The sequence below is a fragment of the Pteropus alecto genome, unplaced genomic scaffold, assembly GCF_000325575.1.
Source record: "Pteropus alecto unplaced genomic scaffold, ASM32557v1 scaffold413, whole genome shotgun sequence".
NCBI lineage: Eukaryota > Metazoa > Chordata > Mammalia > Chiroptera > Pteropodidae > Pteropus > Pteropus alecto.
In genome coordinates, this window is record NW_006434120.1 from 2,323,517 (window position 1) to 2,348,159 (window position 24,643).

A 24,643-nucleotide genomic window follows, 5' to 3' on the forward strand; every position below is an offset into this window, starting at 1 on the left:
TATAAGCTAGCAAATGTCAACGCATTAATACTCTTTCTAATTCTGGGTTTCTGGACTTGGGTTTAAGATAACTGTCCTCATACAGCTAATGTAAGAATTTTGGATAATGAGAGTTAACTGCATTTTTGACTTGTGTTAACTTGACAAAATTTAAATGACATATTCCTCATTATTTTAGCTTTCAGAAATGGTTACGAGCTACTTATTTGTTACCCAGAAAAAGACTGCTGTCTCCTGCCAAGCTCAGCATCAGGGAATGTCTTTAATGGACTGCTTTGATAAAACTTGGGCATCATACACCCCTCAGATCCAAAATGGAGCTCTAAGTCTGGCCAAGTGTGAATTTAGTAGCCCACTCAAATGTAAAATGCAACCAATGAGGTTCTCCCCTTTCCCACTGTAAGCTTACATTTCTTAGAACCTCCTTTCTTGGTTTCAGAAGAACTGCTATAGTTGGCCAAACTGCCTATGACCCTGAACAACCACAACTTATCAACAGTTGTTTTGCTTCCCTCACTGTTTCCATATTAACCCTGAAACTACCTGGATGATAGAGACACTGATGATAAGTTTGTATAGTGTTTCTAACCTGCCAAAACATGTTCACACACACACTGCCTCACTTCCTCTTCTCAAAATTCAAACGAATAATGTCTAAAACTAATCAGGCTACCATTGTCTTCTGCCTAGATCACTTCAGTAGACTCCATGAACCTGGCCTTAACTTCTCTGATACACTCCACACTATGGTAGTTTCCTGCTTAAAACTTTGCTGATGCTCAGGTACCATTAGGTAAAGCCCAGACAAATATAACATCCCTCACCATCCAAACCCTTGCCCAGCATTCCCGTCCCATTACTTCCTTATTAAATCCGTTCCTGGCACCCTATACTCTGGCCAAACTCAACTCCTTGGAACTTCCTGCACGTGACAAACTTTTCCATACAACCATGACTCTATTATGATGCTACTCTGGTGTATCCTTCAGGACTCCACTTAGAGGTCACTTCCTCTAGGAGAGCGACACAATACCCACCGATCCATACTCCCATCCAACCCAGGCCAGGTTATAAACTTGTCATGAGCATCAAAAGAAAACCCAGAGTTCACTTCCATTAGTCCTTACCGTTATTGCCCTATTTGTCATTTGCTCTCATCAGACTGGAAGCTAAGTGGCAGAAAGAATGATGTATTATTTAAAAGTATTCCCAGAGCCTAGCACCAGTGTTCAACATATGCTTAATAGATGCTCAATAAATGCTTCTTAGATCGACAAAGGTATAGGTTTTATGTAATTTTACAAATGAGAAATCTGAGGCAGAAAGCAGTTAAAGTCATGGACTAATTCAAAGAACAACTGAGACTAAAGCCCAAGCCCCATGAACGCTGGCCCTGCAGGAGACAGGCCATCACATTTCACTGGCTGGAATGTCAAAGACAGAACAACCCAAAGCAGTAGAGGACGAATACTGACAAATGAAAGCAAACCTGAACGACAGTTTCCTTTATGGCCCACATGGTATAATAAGCATTACTTCCAGTGGCCTTTAAGCAGCACAGCTTCATTCTCAGACAGATGCCCAGCCTTTCACACAGCCATCAGCCTGATTTCAAAGGCTGGATACTATACCTTTTTGCTCTGTCACGTGTTGAAGTAACTTCTCAAGTTCAGGAAGTTTCAGCAACAAGATGCAATTCGGAAACATGTCATCCACCACAACTTGATCGAGAGGCTGAAACTTTCCCTGAAAAAAAACTTCAGTCAGTCAGAATGCAAGCACACCAGTCAACAAACACACATCAAAAAAAAAAAAAAAGGGAAAAATATGTTACCTCATAGCTGCATTTTTAAACTAAGTTCAAAGCCACTTGTTCCACCTAAGAAATCTCTACACTGGGACAGGCTTCATAACTGACTCTTTGCTCCCTTTAGGAAGCTCTTAAAAGCACTAGGGTTCCAACCTCAGGGGTATAGTCACTAGATAAAATAGGGCAGCAAAATTCTGGAAAAGCATTGGAAACTATGGAAAGTTGCAAAGATGGTAGAGACTGCTAGGGCTAGTCCAACATACTCAGTTTGAAGAAGAACCAGCAGAAGGTTACAGGGCAGGAGTCTTGACCATCACCAGGAATAAGCCCAGGTCAAACACAGAGCATGCATCTCCCCTCCCCTCCTCACTCCAAGGCTTTAAACACCACAACAGAAAGAAAAATACCAAAGTAAAATCTATTCCTATCAGAGCTATCTGACAACGCTTCCAAATTTAGACCATAATAAAAGAAAAGATAGCTAGAGGGATAAGTGCAATAAAGATACAGACACATTAAATGAGGCTCAGCTAGATAAGTGTATATGGGCCTCGTGGCCAATGGGCCAGAAGTATAGAATCACAGAAATGCGGAATATTCTTCTTGATTAGGTTTAGGTTTTCTTTACTAGTGGCATGGAGATAAATCTGTCTAAATTATCAGTCACCTGACTTGGGGATACTAGACTTTGTAAAAGGTGTATGGTTTTGCCCATATCCCACTTCTAGCTCACTCTGCTTTTCTATGTTAGTTACAGCTCCATTCGAAGACAGAAAACCTGTGTCTGTGTGATCAGTTTTCTTTCTGCAAATGCAGCTTTCTTTAGTTTTAAGGGGGAAATCTTCTCATTCATTCAGTAGCACGTGTGATAGCTTATACTTTCTGTTAGGTTAATAAGTGGTAAGAGCCTCAATTTAAATGTTCTCTTTTTCCTCCAGATAATAAAAATAATTTACAGATTTCTCAAGTCTTACTGTCTCATTGTCTTTAGATTTCTACCTTAATCTATATTCCTCCATGACCAACCAATATTTTAAACATTTAACTACTTTAAAACAATATTCTCCTTATATATAATGGACTAATACATTGACATGATATAATAATTTCAGAATTAATGTTTCCTTCGTTTCCTTTATCACATATATATATATATATACACACACATAAAAAAGGAAATGTAATAAACAACTTGCTTTGAATATAAATTTAATAACAATTGGGATTGCTAAAATAAGGACATTTCTTCTAATGTTAAAATAAATCTTACAATTAAAAAAGGATATGTCTACATTTTAAAAGCGTGCACCGATATATTTTTTTAACTAAATAAGAAGAGATCACATCTAAAATGTAGGGAAGGAAATACCTAAACATTTCATGGGTTTCTTTAAAGGGCATTTCTAGTATCTGAGAAAAGAAGATGGTTTAAAAAGAAAGCCAGCCATCACCTTGGGCAGGATTTCTGCTTCATTCTGCATCTGTCAACCTGAATGAACCATAACATCTCCAAAGATTCCCAGAAGGTCAGGGTGAGGGTTTGGAGGTTTAAATGTTCATCAATATAGGTACTAAGTCTGGCTGGTGGCTTTTCTCTGTTAATGCATCCTAGAAAACAAATGGGAACTGAAGTTTTCAAGCTCCTCCCAAAATACTGCCAGGCCTTCCTGGTGGTGACTAGAACCATTTGTGGTCATTTAGAGGCCCGTGGCTTACTAGTCTCACTGCTGGTATGCCCTAATTATACCGGCTACCACGGTAGCATCCAAATAATAAAAACATGATTAAACTAAGGAATAAAACTTCATTCATCCACACAAAAGGACAGAGGATGTAGGAAAGGAGGGAAATGAAAGAAGCTAAGCTGTATCAGGAGAAAGCATGACATAAACCTTTAAGTCAGTTTTATCGCTTGCAGTATTTATATCAAACTCAACTGATATTCCCACAAAACAGAAGTTTTAGAAATTTGGTGTAAGGACTAAATAAGATGAACCCATAAGCATTTAAACTGAATGCAAAAATGAGAGTACAAAAAACTAGATTCTTCTAAGCAGTTTAAGTAACACTTATTCCTTAAAGTTGTTAATTCAAAGGTTTTCAAACTGTGGTTGGTAGCTCCCCAATATCCTTTCAGGGGCCCACAAGCTTACAACTACTTTCATTATAGAGCTAAGATGCTACTTGTGCTTCCACTGCGTCGACATCTACACTGATGATTCCAATGTAAAGGTGGGTAAAACCGCTGGCTCCTTGGCATCCATGGCTCAGGGTGGTGACAACTGTCCTGGTAGCTACTGAACCCCTTACTACCATGCATGAGCAGTTAAAAAAACTGGCCAGTTTCACATAAGGATATGCATGCTCAGGAGTAAGAGCAAGTCCTTTTATTTAAAGCTCAACTCTTGAGTGCAAGTCTTTTAAAATACTCTGTGATGAAAGTAAAGTGTCACTACAGAGCTCCTGCCACATATCAAGGTGCAGGATTATCTCAAGGAAAAACACTGTGTAACTATTGAGTTGAGAACTGAACTAGCTGCTTTTATCACAGATACCATTTTACCTGAAAAAAAAAAAAAAAAAAAAACCACTATGAACTATGGCTATTCAGACTTGGGTACTTAAGAGAACATAAATGTAATGAATCTGTCACTTTAAGGGAAAGATGAACAGTATGTGTAGGCAGTGATAAAATTTTAACTTTCAAGCAAAAATTAGTATTGTAGAAAGTTTGTATCTGCCATTATGACAGCTTCCCAATACTTAAAGAGTGCTCTGATTCAGTGAAATAATATTTTTCAAATGACCAATGCATGATATTACAAAGTCTTACATGGGTAAAAGATGCATTCTAAGTACAAGATAGACAATATATTTTAATGTAATAGGGCATGGAAAGTTCATTGACAGGGTTTCAGATTCCACACTGCAAGTGACTTTGAAGAAATGATGCTTTGTTGATTTTTGCAGTGTCAAAGAAAAATATCCATAATTGTTTGAAAAGGCTATTATACTATTCCTCCCTTTTTAAAATACCTATCTGTGTAAGACTGCATAGTCTTCATAAACTTTCAACAAAACAATAGATGGAAACAGACCGAATGTGAAGCAGACATGAGACTCCACTTGTCTTCTTTTAAGCCAGATATCAAAGAGACTTGCAAAAACAATACCACACTCTCCACTGAGTTTTGTTGTATGTTTCACTGAAAACGTGTTTTTTATGTTAACATGTACTGGGCTTATTATTTTTATTTTAAAATAAATTAATAAAATTATTTCTAAATTTCTCAGTTTTAATTTATAATGTAGTAAATACTGACAGATAAAACACACAAGAATAAAAAGTTGTTTGGGATCCTTAGTAATTTTCAGGAGTGTAAAGGTATTTGAGACCAAAATGTTTCAGAACCTCCAGCTGAAACTATTACTATTAATAAACTCTGTCTTTATATTACAAAGGAAAATTTTGTCCATCTGGAATTCTTTAAGACTCAACTAGAGCTTTCCCAATAATGAGCTTTTTACTAGACACCCCTATTTACCTATTTCATGGTCTCTCACAAATAAGAAAATGAAGGAAGACATTATCTTCTTTTTTCTTTTAGGATCTGAGGTCGATTTTTTAACATCTGTATTGTATTTCAAAACCAATGAGTACGTAGTGACAATATTTTCATTGCTAGGCTGTGTCAAACAAGTAAAGCATACAGCATAGAGGATTAGGCGGTTCTCAGAAGTCATGGGTAAACTACCCCAAGATTAAGGTGGAGGTTCTCAGGGCTTGCTAATCCATATCAGCATATGTGATGATACGTGTTCTATACCAGCCACACTAAATCTGAATTGTGGGAAATCTACATTTGGCTCATTAAAAGGAGAGAGAGGAAACAAAGCAAAAAAAACACCCAATCTTCTGTTTCCTTACTGTTTTTATTCCAAATTGGGAAACTCACCTCTTTATCAGCCTTAATAAGGTAGTGGAGGAGCAGAAATAGAGGGTCCATGGGTGTGGCAATGTGGAGAAGACCTCCTACAGGTTAAAGAGAGAACAAAGGGAATTAATGTCTGGAAATTCAATTTAGTCATTTCATTTTAATCCCACTGTGGAAATCACTTATTGAAAAATATTTGTGAAATTCTAAATTCAGAAGTTCTTATACGGGCCCAAGATTCTATGTGATTCTCTCAAAAGGCAAGATATAGTCCATAAGATTTTACTCCAAAGAGCTTCAAATTCCTGTGTGTAAAGGAGAGCCAAGACACTGAAATCAATCTTTAACTTCCCATTTCTCTTTAGAAATCATTTTTAACAGAGGCTCTTCCTACTGCCCCCCAAAGGCAAGAGTTGGGAGAAATATAGACAGAATGTGAACCACACAAACAGAAGAAACCTATATGTCTATTTGTAAAACTGTAGTAAAATGTAATTTCCTTTGCTTTTGAGGACAAAGCCATGGGAAAGCAATAAATATCATTCTCTCTGTATACAGCTCCTTCTACGGACCGTGGACTCACAGTTCTAAACTGCCAATGACTCCAAGTTCAGAGGTTGTTACCCACCCCAGACTCCACCCCATCCCCCACCTCAAAGAAACGAGCAAGAAGGCAGGAGTCTAACAAGAGTGAGCATAAGACGTTGAAAACTCTGCAGTAAGATTAATGGTATCCTCCAGGCTGAAAAGAAAAAGGCAGGTCAAACAAACTAGCCTATCTATTTCCTACACTTCTTTATCACACTCCCCTTGAAGCATCTCGGACTTCCTCTTCCACAGAAATGGAATAATTCTTAATTCAGAAATTAAGAATAGGTTTCTGGCCTGAAAACAATATCCTGTTGGCCATTCTTAAAAACAGCTTTTTCTTCAAGGTTAAGTTTAAAAAGAAGACAATAATAATAATTAAAAAAAAAAGCAGGTACCTTTGCTGTGAACCTAAAACTACTCTAAAAAATGAGGTCTACTGAAAAAAAAAGACAGGGAGGTACCAACTCAGTCCAGAAGAGGTGATCAATATTTTCCAGTTTCATCTATATTACTGTGTCTATCTATCTAGACCCCAACTGCAAGTATACATATTACATTGGAAGTTGGAACACTCATATCTATACGCCAAATGAGCAAGCGTAGCAGCAATAATAGAAAATATATATGTTCCAAATACCAGGCTATACACAGACTACCACTGCATTTAGGTAACTGAAAACCACTTTGATTCTTCTCATGCACATAGGTATATGAAATTTATCAGCAGCATGAAACCCTTCTTCTGGAAAGTCTCAGAAGAAAGGCAAAGTGGCTTTTGTACTTAGCACTAAGTAGTGACACACACTGTCAACAGAAAGCAGAGGGCTAAGAAGGAAATGGAAAGCACTCTCTGAAATCAAAAACAACAGGCAGAGGGAATGCAGAGTGCCTCAACTGTCCTGTGACCCCTCCCTACACCTCACCTCGGAACACGTGGTCCTTTTTCCTCCCGAGCTAACGCTACTCCAAATTAAAGAATCATTAAAAGAAATAGACCTTTGGTGTTTGGCGGGGGAGTGTTTGGGGGGTGGGTAGCAGTATAATTTATATTTAAAAGAATAAAAAATTTCTTTTTCTATTCTATTTTAGAAGCTATATCAGTATCCATTTTCAAGGAAATAAGATGTTAAAAACTTGAAAATCCTCAAACGTGGCTAAGAGCAGAGCAGAGTATACAGTCAAGATGATGTGCGCTCCATGGTACAAAGGTCGTCTGCCTGCCAACGAAGGGTTTCAGGAGAGAAATCAGCCGTTAGGCAAAAATTTTCTACTATTTAAGCCTTATGGGTATTGATATAAACTTACTCAAATTATCTTACTTTTCTCCTTGATTAAACCCTGCTCTGATGCCAAGGAAGAAAAAACTGTGGACCAGACTCCAAACCAGGAGGATAGACCCATATGTCCGGGAAGGATGGAATAGAGTATGTGTTTAGTTAATGGAAATATATACACCAGTCACTTACCTGATTGAACTGATTGATTTATAAACCAAGAACGGTGTTTTTCCTTGAACACTTTTATTTCAAACAGCTGCTGTAGACACATATTGAACAAGTAAAGGGCTCCTTCGCCTGTTAAGACAAATCTGTTTCTTATTTGTAAGTTTTCACACCCACACAAAAAAATCAATAGTTCTGAGGAATGTTCCTAATATGAACATAAACATACCCTAGATATATATTCTGTACAAACTGACTCCAAGGAAAGCTTACAGCTATTATATACAGATGTTTGTTTTCCAGCTCTACAATCTTCACTGAACTTAAACTAATAAATAATAAAATGCAGATCATTTATCTTAACTGCTGCAAAGCCTCACTGAATCCTCCAGCAGATCAAGAGAGATAACCCATCCCTAAACTACACAAACCTAACGGCTCAACTAGATGAACTGAACTGGCATGTGGCTCCCCACACAAAGGCACCAAGACAGGGACTAAGCCTGCAGACCCAGAAGGCTAGCTGCCACATGCTGGGTGTGCACCCTTGGGAAACTTACATAAACTTTTCTGTGCCTCCGTTTCCACACCCGTAAAATGGGAGCAATACTGAACCTACTTCACAAGGTTTTTATAAGGGTTAAAAAGAGAATACATGCACAGTTCTTAAAATTTTGAGTACCTGGCACACAGTAAGTGCTCATCAAATATTAGTCTTTATTTTATCCGTAGTCAATGTAGCAAATGCAAACATTTGTTCCTCTGTCATCTATGTACATTTAGATAAAAAAGAAATTTTAGAAGGAGCCTTCCATTTTTTTGTACCTTGTTAAATGCTTTAGAAACTTTACTGCTACTAAAACTTCTCTTGAAAAAATAATTCTCACCTCAACTTAATCATATGCATAATTAAGAGTTCCAAATAACATAGCAGACCAATATCTTTTAATTTCATTTTGATAAGGAAACTGGAGGAAGCCTCTCTTATTGCTTTTATTATATGTTTTTCAAACCACAATAAGAAGGTACTACCCACTGGCTTCTCCCTCAGTAGTATAGTCTGCAGAAGAATGTTCTAATTTACTAAGTATCAGGTATCTATTCAAAACCTTATAAAATTAACAATAACCGTAACACATAAATCTTATGTTCTTAATAGAAAAACAAATTGATAGAGATAAATAATATCGTCAATATTATTACATCCTTATGCTATATTTTAATATTTTGCCTAAAAATGAGAAAGCAAAACAGAAAATACACTGAATATGAAGTTAAAATAAGATTATTTCTGATAAAATATGTACCTCTTGAATATACAATACTTTTAATACAAAAAAAAAAAAATCACCCATGACAGGAAAAAAAAATACTACTTTCTGGTCAGAACAAAATAAGAAAAGTACAGCTAAAAACGAAACTATTCATAATCTTGGCATGTCAAGTAATAGCCTCCCTTGGCATGTCAAGTAATAGCCTCCCTTCCCCCAGTTGTTTATTTTACAACATAAAATGAATATAAATGGAGGCTAATTACTCTAAAAAAAGTTGGCTTAAGAAAGCCAAATAAAATTAAGTTGTTCTTAGAGAGAAATCAAACTAGCTACTTTTTGTTTTGCCATCATTTCTGATGAATGAACAGTTCCATGGACGAAAATTATAAGAATAAATAAAAAATGTTTGGGTGGAGTGAGAAACTAGTAATATCATTAGCTTGCTTTTGTCACCCTGTCATGCCATTTTATCTTTAAGCTATCTGGTTAGAACAAACGGCAAGTAAGCATAAACACACTTTTCAGCCACAATGTTTAAAAAAACGTTCAGGTTACTATTATCAGAGGAGAGGGGACGGGTAGGAAGAAGAGCTTACCTAAACATGGGTTAACCAATTTTACAAACATAAGCCCACTTTTCATCTTCTTTGAAGCATCTTTTAAATATTCTGAAAAGAAATGGTGAGTTTGTAAAAAGATGTTTGCTGTTTCTCTTCTAATTTACTTTATCCTGATTTTCTTTCTTCTAATTATATGATTTTTCCTTCCTAAAAATTTTAACTCAATCCTATTGCTTAGGAGCAGTGTGATCTTGAGCAAATTACCAATTTCTCTGTAAGGTGCAGTAGGGGGTTTAGGTTGTTTTAATTTGTTTCTTTGAGAAGTGATGAGGAACAGAACTTTAAGTTATAACCTTGGCTCAACCACCTAGTAGCTTTGTCATCTTGGGCAAAGGTCTTCATAACTGGTCTCAGTTTTCACATCTATAAAATACTTTATACTTGCCTTTCAAAAGAATTAAATTAGCTAATCTGCTGAAAGTTCTTAATATATTCAGAAAAATAGAAACATATGATAGTTCTTATTACTAGTATTATTTTTATTATTACTATTAAGAAATAGAACATTTCAAAAATATTTCCTAGATATTTATATTTTTTGTCCCTAATTGTGAATCTCTAATCATGTCCTCTGTCCATCTTTCTTTCACTACTTTATGAAGAGTCTTTACACAGTAAGAATATGAACATTTTCTTCTAATATTTTTAGATGATATCTTTAACCTATCTGGACTATATCTTAGTATAAGATATGGGGAGAAGATCAAACTTTAATTTTTTTCCAATGAGTTGTCGAGTTATTTTTACACCATTATTAAAATAATTCTTATGCTAAATCTTTAAAGTACATTTATAGGTCTGTCAATGAACATTCTGTTTTGATCCATTAATCTGTATCTATATTAGTATTAGTATTTCAATAATTACCATAGCTTTAAAATACATTTAATATCTTGTGAGGTAAGTTCTCTCATTATGTTTCCTCTACAATATTTCACTGTCAAAGGTTTAATCACATAGATTAAAACGTAAAGACTATGAACATTTTTTTTACATCCTCCATACATTTTGAGTGGCGCATTGGTAGAACTCTAAAGAATTGTTCTCCGAAAGGAACCAGGGGGCTCTAAACAATAAAGGAGCAGAGCTACAACCTACTGAAGAGCAAATGAGAAAGCTTCATGGAAGGAAAGGAACTTTAAGTCCCTTGTATTTCCTAAGCCCCCGACTCCCTTCACCCCACTTCAGATATCCACAAACTTATACACAGCAAGCATGTTTAGAAACTGGCTTACTCATAAATGGTTAAAATAATTTTTTTTTGAAAATAATAGTGACATTAAATACATGAAAAAAACTAATTTTGAGATTTCCACTTGTAATCAAATAGAATAACAGGAACCCAATTTACCTTCCCACTCGAAGCAACCAAAAATAAATAAATAAAAGGCAAAATATACCAAACAACTATTTTAAGACGCTGGATGTTGAGCCATGCAGGGTAGTGATCTCTGAGAGATGAGAAACAAATGATGTGAGCCCTGTGATTGTCCCAGCTACTGCCTTAAAAGTTTCCAGGATATGGTGCATAATGGGGGGCGCGGAACAAGAGAACCCAGCTGAAACCTGGCAGATTCCCTGAGTTGAAGAGAGGAAACTGAGAGCTAGAGTTCATAGGCCAGCATATAGGAAAGAAGAGAGTTACAAAGAAAGGAAGCCTCAGAGATCTGCAAAGGGCACTGCTTGAGTATTCAGTAGAGTACTGATCAATGCATGCATGTGATGTAACTATCTGAGGGCTGGGAGAAAAACCACTTGAACAGATGACAGGGAACAGTACTTCACATTCATTCAGGGCCTTGATTTGGGCCTATCCCCTGACAGACTAGAAAACCTCACAATCAGAGAGCACTGGGTAGAGTCTTCAAAAAGGTCTTGCCTCAGTAATATGGAACAGACTAAAAGCTGTTCTATCTTCACTGAACTAGTTTTAAAGGCAAGACCCAAAAGGATCAAACTGTTTCCAAGTACCTTCACCATGTCCCAGACTGAAACCAAGATTATTTATAGGAATACAAAAATATTAACCAGACAAAAGGTAAAATTCACAATGTTTGGCATCTAATCAAATATTACCAGACATTCAAAGAAGCAGAAAAGGATGGCCTATAATTAGGAAGATAAAGAAATCAATTATTGAGCAGTACTGATATTAGATACAGATATCAGAATGGACAGACAAGAGCATTAAAAACAGTATTCCTCATATACAAAAAGTTAAATAGACACAGAGAACATTTTTTTAAATGACCCAAGTTGAAACAGGATTAATGAAAGAAAAAAATATTAATAAACTTTAATACGGAGCAATAGAAACTATCTAAAATGAAAACACACACACGCACACACACAAATTAAAAAGTATCAGTGAACTGTGGAACAACCTCAAGCGTCCTAATAATAGAGATGTAATTAGAGTTCCTGAAAGGGAGAGACAGGGACAGAAAAAATATTTGAAGAAAGTATAGCTGAATATTTTCAAATTTGGTGAAATTTATAAACCCACACATTCAAGAGATTCAATAAACTCAAAGAAACAGGAATAAAACTATACATCAGAATCAATAGTATAAAACCAGTAGTAAAGAGAAAAATCTTAAAAGCAGAGAGGAAAAAAAGACACATTACGTACTGAAACACAAAACTAACAGTGACAGTAAAGCTCTCGTTGGAAACAATACAAGCCAGAGGCAATGGAGAAACATGATGAACCCAGAGAAAATACCCTTGAAAAATGAAGGTGATAGACTTCTTCAGACATACAAGAGCTAAAAGAAATAATCATCAATAGACCCACACTACAAAGAGTGCAAAGGGAAGTCCTTTTGGCAAAAAGAATGTGACACCAGATGAAAACATGAAGCTAAACAAAGGAATGAGGAACACTGGTAATAGTGGCTGCAGGGGTAAATAAAAAAGAATTTTCTTATTACTTAAATCTCTTTAGAAACTCATTGATGCAACAAAAATAATAATTTAGTACAGGGTTTATAACATCTGTATAAATAAAATGTATGACAATAACAGCATAAAAGTCAGGAGGGGAGAAATGAAGGCATACCATTATAAGTTTCTTATGCAATATCTAAAGTGGTGTAATATCACTCGTAGGTAGATGTGATCATTTAAATATGTGTACAATATACCCTCCAGCAGCTACTAAAATTACAAAACAAAAAATGCTGTCATAATAAGACAACAAAAGAGATGAAATAGAATCATAAAAAAATATGTAATCCAAAAGAAGGCAGAAAGGGGGTAACAGAAGTACAAAGAACTGATGAAACAAATAGAAAACAACCAATAAGACGATATACTCAAACCTAACCATGTCAACAGCATGTTCGATGTAAGTTATCTGTACACCCAATTAACAGGCATAAAAGGATAAAATATAAGCTAAAACTATAAAAAAATAAGCTAAAACTATACTCTGCCTGTAAGAAACACACTTTAAATAAGACACAAGTAGATTAAAAGTAAAAGAAAGGGAGACGAGATGGAGTGTTTACCATGTTAACGCTAATTAAAAGAAAGATGAAATAAATGGCTTTGTTAATAACGAAGATTATTACCAGGGATAAACACAGTCATTTCATATGATAGAAGGCTCAAGAAAAAATAATCCTAAGTGTTTATGCTCACAAATACAGAGCTTCAAGATGTACAAACTGATAGAGCCCTCTGCTCTATTTCTAACCCCTGGCAACCACTACTAACCTATTCTTTATCTCTATAATTTTGTCATTTTGAGAATATTCTACAAATGAACCACATGGATTCAATTTTATGAATCTTTTAAGACTTTCATGTCTACAACTTTTAAAAACATAAAAGATAAAGTTTAGCACTATTAAAAACTTTTTCAAAAAACTAAAACAGGTTACAGTTTTTCTCTCCCTTTCCCCCTTGCTGTTCCTCAATTTTCCAGCATCACAAATCTTCACCATTCAAGGCATAAAAAAGATGGCCTATCTCTTCAGCAATACACCCTTTATTTTATTTCACTACCACAGTAAATCTTTCAGCTTAAGTTGGTAAATTATTAATTTTTTTATTCTTTTTTTATTTTTTCAGTAGAAAGCTTTGGTTCTGGTGATCCTTGCCAGCTCTCCTTCAGCATCACATTCCTCCAGGGCTTAAAATAATTAAATTTAGAAATACCAAAAGTTTAAAAAATTATTTTTAATAACTATACAAGAGAAGCAGTCTTTCCATTTTTCCCAGGAAGAGCAGTAAATCCAAAGGATTAGCTATAGCCTACAATGTCAAATTATAATAACTTTGGAATTACTAATAATACAAATAAATACTGACATCAACATGTTCTGCTACAAACGCCAGTATTCTCTGAAATATGCTTTAAGATATATCAGTGTAGATAACACTGAAATGTCTACTTTGTAGGGAGAAAAACCATCTTTTCTCACACTGTGCTAACAAATGAACTTGCTGTTGGACTGAATCTTTCAACACAGAATTCCAAGTGAGATGCTATACTCTGGTTGCTTTTTTCTTCTCTTTAAATATAGAATACATTTTAAAATTAATCTCTCCTGTATACATTATTCATTTATTAATTACTGAATAGCAAAAATAGATGCAGCCCCTACCCATGGGGAGCTTTTGAATGTTCCATGGTAGAGACAGATATTAAATCAAATAACCATGCAATTATACTGCAAATGTAAAAACTGCTATGAAGAAGAAATACATGGAATATGAGACTTTATGATAAAAGATATAACACAGATGAGGCAGTCTGGGAAGGCTCCCTATGCCTAGCATTAGTTAAGTTCTTTGCTTTGATGGTTAAGACGTCAAAGAAATTATGCATTTGTTTCACTAGCTATATCTTTAGTTGGCTCCGGGGTCAAAACCAGTCCACAGAAGGGTTTTGTTTGATATGCACATTTTAAAAAATTTGAATTAGGTGCCAAATCAAGTGATTTTACATAAAGTTCTGACTTAAAATATATTTTCCTAAATATGAAAAACAATTAGGCAAAGATTTTGCCTTGCACAATCAAAAAACCTGGCAATAACAAACTCACTTTGTCAGACAGCAGCCACCACTCTCCAGTTGCCCTTATCTTGTCTACTTATCTCATTGTTGGATGATTATCAAATGCCACATCTGTCCTTACTAAACAGCCTTCACATTTGCTAGATTATACGTACCTATAGCAGGACCTAGCAAATATCAGGTTCTGAGTAAGTAAATTACCATTTAGTAATAAACATCACCCTCGTATTGAATACTTTTTATGTTACCAATTTTCTCTTACCAATTCAGGTACTATTCTTGGCACTGAGGATATCGCCGTGAATAAAGCAAAGCCCTTGCACTCAAAGATAGCATTCAAGGCATCCCTTCGTCTCCCCCCTGTCTACTTCTTCTCTATCCTGCTCCATCAACCCCCATGCTCTACCCTCACCTCCCAATCATCTAGATTTACATGGCAGGGAATAAGGCCCAGATCTGCCAGAACTTGGAGGCCCTGGGTCCAGAACTGGGCTGTTCATTACTAATAAAATGCATTCCACAAATATGAACCACATACGTAATTTAAAATTTTCCTAGGAGCCACATTACAAATAGGTCAAATAAATTTCAATGATATATTTCTTAACCCAACAAATCTAAAATATTTCAACATGTAAAATAATTTCATATGAAATGTGTTAACATGATGTTAGCTATGGGTTTTTCAGATGCCTTTTATGAGATTGAGAAAGTTCCCTATTCTTATATATTTTAGTGTTATTTATTTTTTTTAAATCATGAAAAGAGATTTTCTCAAATGCTTTTTCTGTAGCTATCGATGATATGGTATTGGCCTTTATTTTACTAAAATGACATATTTACATTAATTGATTTTGGTATGTTGGACCAACCTTGCATTCCTAGAATCTCACTTGGTCATGGTGTTTAATCCTTTTTGCATACTCCTGGATTTAGGTTGCTAGTTGTTGAGGATTTTTCTATCTATTGGGATATTACTTTGTAGTTTTCTTCTTATGATGTCTTTGGGTTTGGAATGAGAGTATTATTGGCCTCATGGAATGAGTTGGGAAATGCTCTCTTTTTCCATTTTTGGGGAAAGTCTGTAAAGAACTGGTACTAATTTGTTTAATATTTACTAGAATTCGCTAGTGAAGCTATCTGGGATTCGACTTTTTGCATGGAGAGGTTTTAATTTATTAATGTAATCTCTTTATTTGCTATAGGTCTATTCAGAGTGTCTATGTCTTCTCAAGTCACCTTTGGTAGTTTATACCTTTCTAGAATTTGTCCATTTCATCAATTATCTATTTTGTTGGCATACAGTTATTCATAGTATTTTCTTATGATCCTCTTTTATTTCTGTGTCATCAGTAATGACACCTCTTCTTTCATTCCTGATCATAGTTATTTGAGTCTTCTCTCTTGTATTCATGGTCTAGCTAAAGATTTGTCAATTTTGTTGATCTTTTCAAAACGCCAACTTTGGTTTTATTGATTCTTCTCTGTTTATTTTTCTATTCTCTACTTTATTTCTGTTCTAATTTTTATTTCCTTCCTTCCAATTGCTTTGGGTTTGGTTTATTCTTTTTCTAATTTGATCAGGTGGAAATTATGTTATTGATTTGAGGTTTTTCTTATTTTTTAATATATGTTGCTTTAAACACTGCTTGCCTGTATCCCTTATGTTTTTGATATACTGTTTCATTTTTATTCAGTTCAAAGCATTTTCTAGTTTCCCTTGTAACTTTCTTCTTCCATCCATCAGTTATTTAGGAGTGTGTTAATTTCCACATGCCTGTGAATTCCCTAAATATCCTTCTGCTATTGCACTGTTTTTATTTCACTATTTTTAGAGAGCATCGTTTGTATAATTTCTATCTTTTAAACTTTACTGAGGCTTGTTTTATAGCCTAGAATATGGTCTGTCCTGGAGAATGTTTCTCCCTTGAGAAGAATGTGTAGTCCTATAGATCACTCTCAGGTTTAGAGTGTTGGTGTGTGTTCTACAGATCACTCTCAGGTTTAGAGTGTTGGTCAAGTTTTCTATTTCCTTGATGATTTTCCTCCAAATTGTTTTATCCATATTGAAAATGGGATATTCAAATCTCCCACTATCATTATTCAATTGTCTCTATCTCCCCTGAATTCTGCCAGTTTTTAATTAATGTATTTTTGGGCTGTCATTAGATATATACATGTTTAATAACTATTTTATTTCCCTGATAGACTAACCTTGTTATCATTATAAAACATCTGTGTCCAGTAATAACTTTTGTCTTAAAATCTACTTCATCTGCTATTAGTCACTCCAGCTATCTTCTGATTACTGTTTGCACGGTATATCTTTATCTTTCTATTTATTTTCAACCTATTTGTATCTTTGAATCTACAGTGTTTGTCTTATAAATAGCATATAATTGGAATGTTTTTTCCCCCTTCATTCTGCTAATCTTTGACTTTTAATAGGAATGTTTAATGTATTTACATTTAATGTAATCACTAATAATGTAGGATTTACATCTGGCATTTAACAATTTGTTTTCTATGTCATATATTTTTGTTCCTCTATTCCTCTAGTAGTGCCTTCTTTTGTGTTAAAAAGATATTTTCTAGTGTACCATTTTAATTCCCTTGTTGTTTCTTTTACTACACTTTTGGGGGTTATTTTCTTAGTGTTTGTCCTGAGAGTTAAAATTAGCATCTTAATTTACAATTATGTAGTTCAGATTAATGCTAACTTGAAAATTTCAATAGTATACAGAAATTTACCTGAAATACATTTCTTTTCCTCCTCTACCTTTGTGCTATTATTGTTATATAAATAATATAATATTTGTTATGTAAATATTATATATTGTTATGTAAATAATATTATATCTTTATATAAGCCCATTAACGGTTTTATAATTATTGCCTCATGGAAGATTTTAAATCAAATAGGAGAAAAGAGTTACAAATAAAAATATATTGTACATGTTTTATATTTACATATTTATCTTTAAAAGTGCTTTGTATTCTTCATGTGGATTCAAGTTACTATCTAGTGACTTTTTCTCTCTGTTGAAGGATTCCCTTTATGATATTTTGAGGGTCAAGTCAGCTAGTGATGAATTCTCTTAGTGTTTCTTCACCTGAGAATGCCTTAGTTTCTCCATCTGTTTTGAAGGATAGTTTTGTCATATGTAGAATTCTTGGTTTTGTAAGTTTTTCTTTCAGCATCTTGAATATGTCATACAACTAACTTCTGGCCTCTGTGGGTTTCTAATTAGAAGTCAGCTGTTCATCTTACCTGAGGATCTTTTACTTGATATGTGATTTTCCACTGCTGTTTTCAGGAGTCTCTCCCTTGTCTTTATCTTTTGACAATTTGACCACAATGTATGCAGGTATGGATCTCCTTTAGTTTATCTACTTTGCTGAGCTTCTTGGATGTGTAGTTTGTTTTTCATCAAATGTGGGAAGTGTTTGGCCATTAATTCTTCAAATATTCTTTTTGTCCTTTTCTCTCTTCTCCTATTGGGACTCCCATTATACATATGCTGGTATACTTGATGGTGTACTACAGGTCTCTTAAACTTTGTTCAGTTTTCTTAATTTTTTTTCTTAATTCTTTCTGTTCCTCACACTAGATAATCTCAATTGTTCTTTTTTCAAGTTTGCTGCTTTTGACCTCTAGTCCAAATCTGCCCTTGAGCCTGTTAGTGAATTTTTCATTGTAGTTATTGTAGTTTCCAACTCCAGAATTTATACATTCCTTATTTCTATCTTTCTTAATTGATATACTCTATTTTGTGAGACTTCATTGTCATGCTTTCCTTTAATTCTTTAGAGATGGTTTCCTTTTGTTCTTTGGGTATATTTATAATACCTAATAAAAATCTTTGTAGAATAAGTCCAACATCTGGGCCCCTTCAGGGGTAGTTTCTATTGACTCTCTTTTTCCACTTGTGTATAAGCCATACTTTTCTGTTTCTTCATGTATCTCATACCTTTTATTTGAAAACTGGACATTTTAGATAACATCACAATAAATGTGATAATTCTTGAAATCAGACTTCCCTCTCCCAACTCACCAATATTTGTTGTTTCTGATTTTTGTCATCATTGTAGCTGCTGCCTTTGGTTTAGTAACTTTCCTGGACTAACTTAGAGTCTGTATTCCCTGTCGTGTGCAACCACTTATGTCTCAGTTAGCTTAGTGGTTAGCTTATGACAGATTTGAGATTTACTTAAATGTTTTGCACCAATAAGTCTCCCAACATTTGCTGAGGGGTCTGCCTATGTGTGGGGCATGCCTTCAACACTCAAGCAATCTAAACTTCTGCCTTTTAACTACTGCTTGCCTACAGCCTCAAAGTCAGTGAGAAGTGAGAGATTAGGGCCCTCTCCAGGTCTTTCTTGGCCATGCACACAGCCCTGCATAAGTGCACAGCCCTCAAAGAATATGTCAGAGCCCTTCAAAGCCCCTTATGGATATCTTATCCCCATATCTTCCTTTTAAGTTTTTGGCCAGGTTCTTATTTGCCCAGCTGGTAAGTCCCCTCAGCAGCTGATATGCTAAACAACTGCCCTGGGGATATGGCTTTTCCTGTGAGCAAGTTGTAATCTCCAATCAGGGCTAAGTGATAACAATGCCCTGCAAATGGGGCTTTTCCAGGGAGCTGCAAGGCAGGTCAAATAGGGACAATGTTCTGGGAATGTGACTTTTTGAGGAGCTCCAAACTTTTTGAGGCAGCTGGTTTTTACAAGTACCATGTTTGCAAGACTGCTGGTTTTCAAGGTTACTGCAGACCTGAGTAGAGGGAGATGAGAACAGTTCAAGTTACAATGCCACAAGCCCTGCTTAATGAGATTCAGCAGTTTTTCCTGAATAAACACTCCTCAGATTGTTGGAAGCCTTTGGCTAATTTCAAGAGTTCTGAAAAAGTTGATTTTGGCCATCTTTGTCAATGTTTTCATTGCTTTTATGGAGGAGTGAGTTTACCCCTACCAGATTTTAAAGGCTTAGCATGAAAAAGAACTCATATTGCTATAATAGTTCTGATAAATTCCTTAGTCTATACCTGGCCTTGGGCAAACAAATTACCTATGACTAAAAATTAAAAGCTCTATCTAATTTAAAGAGTTTTTGATTTTCATTTAAATTTGGAAAACCCTGGATCATCCCATGAGCTAGTTTCTCACCCATCATAATTGGAAGCTCCATCTTTTTTCACTGCAATTAACACAGCTAAAGGATAGCTAAATTAATTAGGGTAGAAAAAAAATCTTTTAGAATAATGAGAAAAAATCAGAAGAGGAAGAAAGTGGGAGTGTTGGAGAAGGATTCTCCTCTATAAACATATTTTGAATTAATACCTATTTCTTTGATAACATCAGCATAGAAGAACAGAAGATCTGGAGTCAGACAGGTGTATAATCCAATCCTAGTTCCTCTTCTTACTCAATAGTATGACCTTGAACAAAATATTCAACCTTTCTGTGCCTCAGTTGTTTTATTTATAAAAATAGGCATAACGATAATTACTTTACAGGTTTTTGTTACACTTATATAAATGTGAAAGTGCCAGAACATGTAATAAGCACTCAATTAAGAATCCATTTTCTCTCAACTACATAGAAACATTAAGAATATGTAGACATCAAACTAAAAAGCTTCTGCACAGCAAAAGAAACTGTCAACAAGGTAAAGAGACAACCATCCAAAAGGGAAAATATATTTGCAAGCAACACCTCCGAAAAGGGCTTAATATCCAAAATATACAAAGAACTCATACAACTCAATAACAACAAAAAAACAAACGATCCAATCAAAAAATGGACAGAGGACCTGAACAGACACTTCTCCCTAGAGGACATACAAATGGCCAACAAATATATGAAAAGATGCTCAACATCACTAGCTATTAGGGAAATGCAAATCAAAACCACAATGAGATATCATCTCACACTTGTTAGAATAGCTATAACCAACAGAACAAGTAATAACAAATGTTGGAGAGGATGCAGAAAAAAAGGAACCCTTATACACTGCTGGTGGGACCATGAATTGGTACAGCCACTATGGAAAACAGTACGGAGGTTCCTCAATAAACTAAGAATTGATCTACCTTATGTTTCAGCAATCTTTCTAATGGGTATTTATCCCAAAGACTTGAAAACTCATATCCGAAAAGATATTTGCACACCGATGTTCACAGCAGCATTATTCACAGTGGCCAGGACATGGAAGCAACTGAAGTATCCTATGATAGACGACTGGATAAAGAAGCTGTGGTACATGTATACAATGGAATATTATTCAGCCATAAGAAGAGATGAAATATTGCCATTTGCGACAACATGTATGGACCTCAAGATAATCACGCTAAGCGAAATAAGCCAGACAGAAAAAGTTGAAAATCTCAGTTTACAGGGAGGGCATCGTAAAGTACAGAGGAACATGGCAAGTGACATCAGAAAGATGAAATTAGAAAATCCAGAATGTGAGACACCCTATGCTCTTATTTCTAAAATGTTGCCCATACATGGAGATGGACAATAGACTAGTGGTTACCAGAGGGTAGGGGGAAGTGGGGAGGCGTAGATGGGGTAAAAGGGGTCACATATGTGATGACAGAAAGAAATTTAACTGTGGGAGGTGAACACACAATGTAAATATATGTGCCTTACTGTTAAATTGTACAGTTGAAACTTAACGGATTTCGTTAACCCATGTCACCATAAAAAAGAAAAAAAAAAACGTAGAGAATAATATCAAAATATAAAAGTCAAAAATTCCAAGCACAGAATTACGTAGGGGTATAACAATTAGCTTTTCAAGAAGAGCTAAATTAGGACCAGTATATTCTTTTTAAAAAGCCAGAACAAAAAGCATTTTATGTGCAAAAATTAAGGTACATAAAATAAAGTATCCAGTAGAGTTTCTGGCACATAGTATACACTCAATAAATGTTACATGAAAGTGTTGTTTGAGTTTTAGAAAAAGCTCAATAAGAAATGGTAAAAGCAAGTTTTGATACTTAATGAACCAAACTTCATTTATCTAGAAAATTTACTCACATGAAACACCGTTTTAAAAACTATGCTAAATAAAACAAGATTTCACATTATGTTTTTTAAAGAGTAAATTTTACACTTTCTTTTTTTGACTGTTTTCTCTTACATAACAGATGACATAAGCCATGCTGGCTAAAAGAGTGTTTTTACAAAAACAGAAAAAAATTCTGACAAATCACAAACAGGTACTGAGTCTTTGTGGCCATCTCAGATTCAATAATATCAAACTTTCCAATTATCTCAAGCCCTGCGACTTTAGTTTCTTATGTCAAAGTAATTCCATAGCAGTTTTCTTACAGTCTCTGTGTTCTCTGTAAAGTATCAATTTTATGTCCCACTGGTGACTACTAACTCTAGCAGCTCATCTTGATCTAAATACTTCAACAACAACAACAAAAAAACTGATTCCTACTTTTCAGACATTTGAACTTGAGACAACTGTGTCCACTGAATGTAAAATAACAAACAATAGCTAATTTGTATAAGGTATTATCTATACCAGGCAATGTCCTTTATATAAATTACATAATGTAATCATCATAGTATCTCTATGAGGATTTTAATTCCTACTATTTTAATTCCTACTTTTTTAATTCCTATTTTGGATGAGAAACTTGTCCAAAGTTAAGAAACCCGTCCAAGGTTGCAGAGCTTTTCAACTGTATAGATAGGCAAGATTTAACCTCAGGTAAGCAACATTTTAAACTATGACACTTTAGAGAAACTCCATCTCAAATCTCAGCCTTCTTAACTCAGAAAACACAAAGTGCAGCTCCAAAGCATAATAATTATTCTGGTATGACACAAACGTCTCAAACTCATCTGCCCATCTTGTTCTGTCCTCCTCAGCCTCGAGGACCTAAGAGTCATGTAATCAGCTGCTCCTACTCCAATTCGGCCAGTAGCTCACAGTGCCAAGGGTACAGAAGAAGGAAAAGGAAGGAAGGGGACGCTGGGGAAAGCAAGAAAGAGAAAAAGGCAGAATCAAAAAATACATAAAGAAAGAATGAGAGAAATTTGTTATGGAATATAAGAAACATCTAGTGATAAAAAAAAAAGATTAAGTCTTACCAATGACATGAAAACTCATCTTCCTATTAGAGATTACAATATCTTATATACAGCTACATATATCCTCAAGTTATTTGTGACATTTTAATGCTTAAAATTAGGGTATATAGATGTTATCAATGCATAGACTTAACCATTCTATAATTTTGAAAAGTTAGTCATAAAACATTGTACAAGCCAAAATGGAACATTATTTTTCATTTACAGACCATATAGTGTGGGTTGTTCTATAGTTGACTTGAAGTTATCTGTCAACCAGTTTTTAAACTTGGCAGCTCTTCCTTATCTCTCTCTTAGTTAAGAAAATTTCTTCATATCGTTTAAACTTCAAAGACATGAGACAGCAGAGAGAGAGCCACTTTTTTTTTTGCCAAGTGTTCTTATGAGTTGGAAGCAATGGACATTTGTTCATAGCCCTGTCTGATTTTTGGCACACAGCAGATAAGCTCTGAGAACACATACTCACCGTTACATGGAGAGGAAAGAACAGATACCATAGCGCTATTCACTTTATTTTTAGATACGTATCAAAGCTATTCGGGTTTCTTAAGAAGATCTAACAGGAAAAAAAAAATGATGAGAGTATCGCTCTCATGCTGTGTCCTAAATGAGTCCTGTTCATTTTCTTTAGACATTAGCCATTAGAATATATTCAGAACCCCTGGTTCCCTTCTGCCTGATTGCCAGAGATACCTCCTCAGAACCATTTGCTAGGACACAAATATAATATATGCAAGACAAATCAGCAAATTGTTCAAGTTACTAGCTGCTTCCAAAAATGCTAATTTTAGCAATAACTATATGCCTTCCCTTCCCAAGATGTTAGCACTGCCATCAGAGTTCTGGGTCATTTTCCTGACTCTGAAGCTCATCTTCCCCAAACACTACCAAGAACAAACCAAGAAAGCTAGAGAAAGGCATGCACTAGAAAGATAATTCTGAAGTAATAGGTTCTTCTAAGAATATCTTTTAATTTTGAAGCTTTGAAAAAATATATAAAAACTGGCCTTGAGCAACTTAAAATCTCTATTCTTCCAGAGCTGCCTCATCAACAGCCTTGTTTCTGGGAATGCCCTATGCACTGAAGAACAAACTGATGAAAGACTTCAGGGCGGCAGCCAACTCAGAGCTACAAAGACCAGCTATATACAGAGAGAGTGCTAAGGTCTTGAAATATCGGGGAAGCAGGAAAATTCTAGACAGGTAGAAAGGACAGAATTGAGATGACTAATGACAACCAGGGCTGGCTCCAGGAAAGGTATGTTCAGTCCCTGGTCATCCAACCAACAACAGAGAGAACCTCAGCCTTTTCTAGTCCTCCCATCTCTCCAACAGTCATTCAGTGAGCAGACTGGCCTTTGGCACATAGCAGGAGTCCCAGAGGACATGGGTGAGTTGGCAGTCTATGCCACTTAATTCCTATTGAGTGTTGGACAGATTATTTGACTTCTCTGAGTCTTGTAGAATGGTGATAATAAAGCTTGCACTGACTACGTCCCAAGATCATTGTGAAGATCAAATATAATAACATACATCAAGGTGTATAGCAAAAGCATAAGAGCTATAAGATACGGGCCTAGGAGATGGGCTTCCTAAAACTTACATAAACCCTGGCTAAATGAAGGAGACTATAAATTACAGCCAAAATGTAGCTCTCCATACAAACAAGCCTCTGCCGTTACCGTATGCCACCTAGTCAAAGAAATCATCAATAACTGAGAAACTCAGAATGCTCGACCGAAACAAGCTGGTCACAAGTGGATCATGCTCCTGACCAGAGCGCAGTCACACTGGTGAGTGATGGCAGTGGCTTGTTCTTGTGCTGTCTATCCT

At 35.4% G+C, this 24,643-nt stretch overlaps 1 protein-coding gene across 4 annotated transcripts in view; it reads right to left on the reverse strand.

Annotated features, from left to right (window-relative positions):
- The window catches only part of RNASEH2B (ribonuclease H2 subunit B), a 60,922-nt gene that overhangs the window by 30,280 nt on the left and 5,999 nt on the right, over positions 1-24,643 (reverse strand). For all 4 annotated transcript variants that reach the window (XM_025044779.1, XM_015587128.2, XM_025044778.1 and 1 more), the window contains 4 exons: positions 9,649-9,720; positions 7,803-7,910; positions 5,767-5,843; positions 1,632-1,746 (listed from right to left, as the gene is read on the reverse strand). In XM_025044779.1, the coding sequence (XP_024900547.1) occupies positions 1,632-1,746; positions 5,767-5,843; positions 7,803-7,910; positions 9,649-9,720 (372 nt within the window). The remainder of the gene's footprint in view (positions 1-1,631; positions 1,747-5,766; positions 5,844-7,802; positions 7,911-9,648; positions 9,721-24,643) is intronic.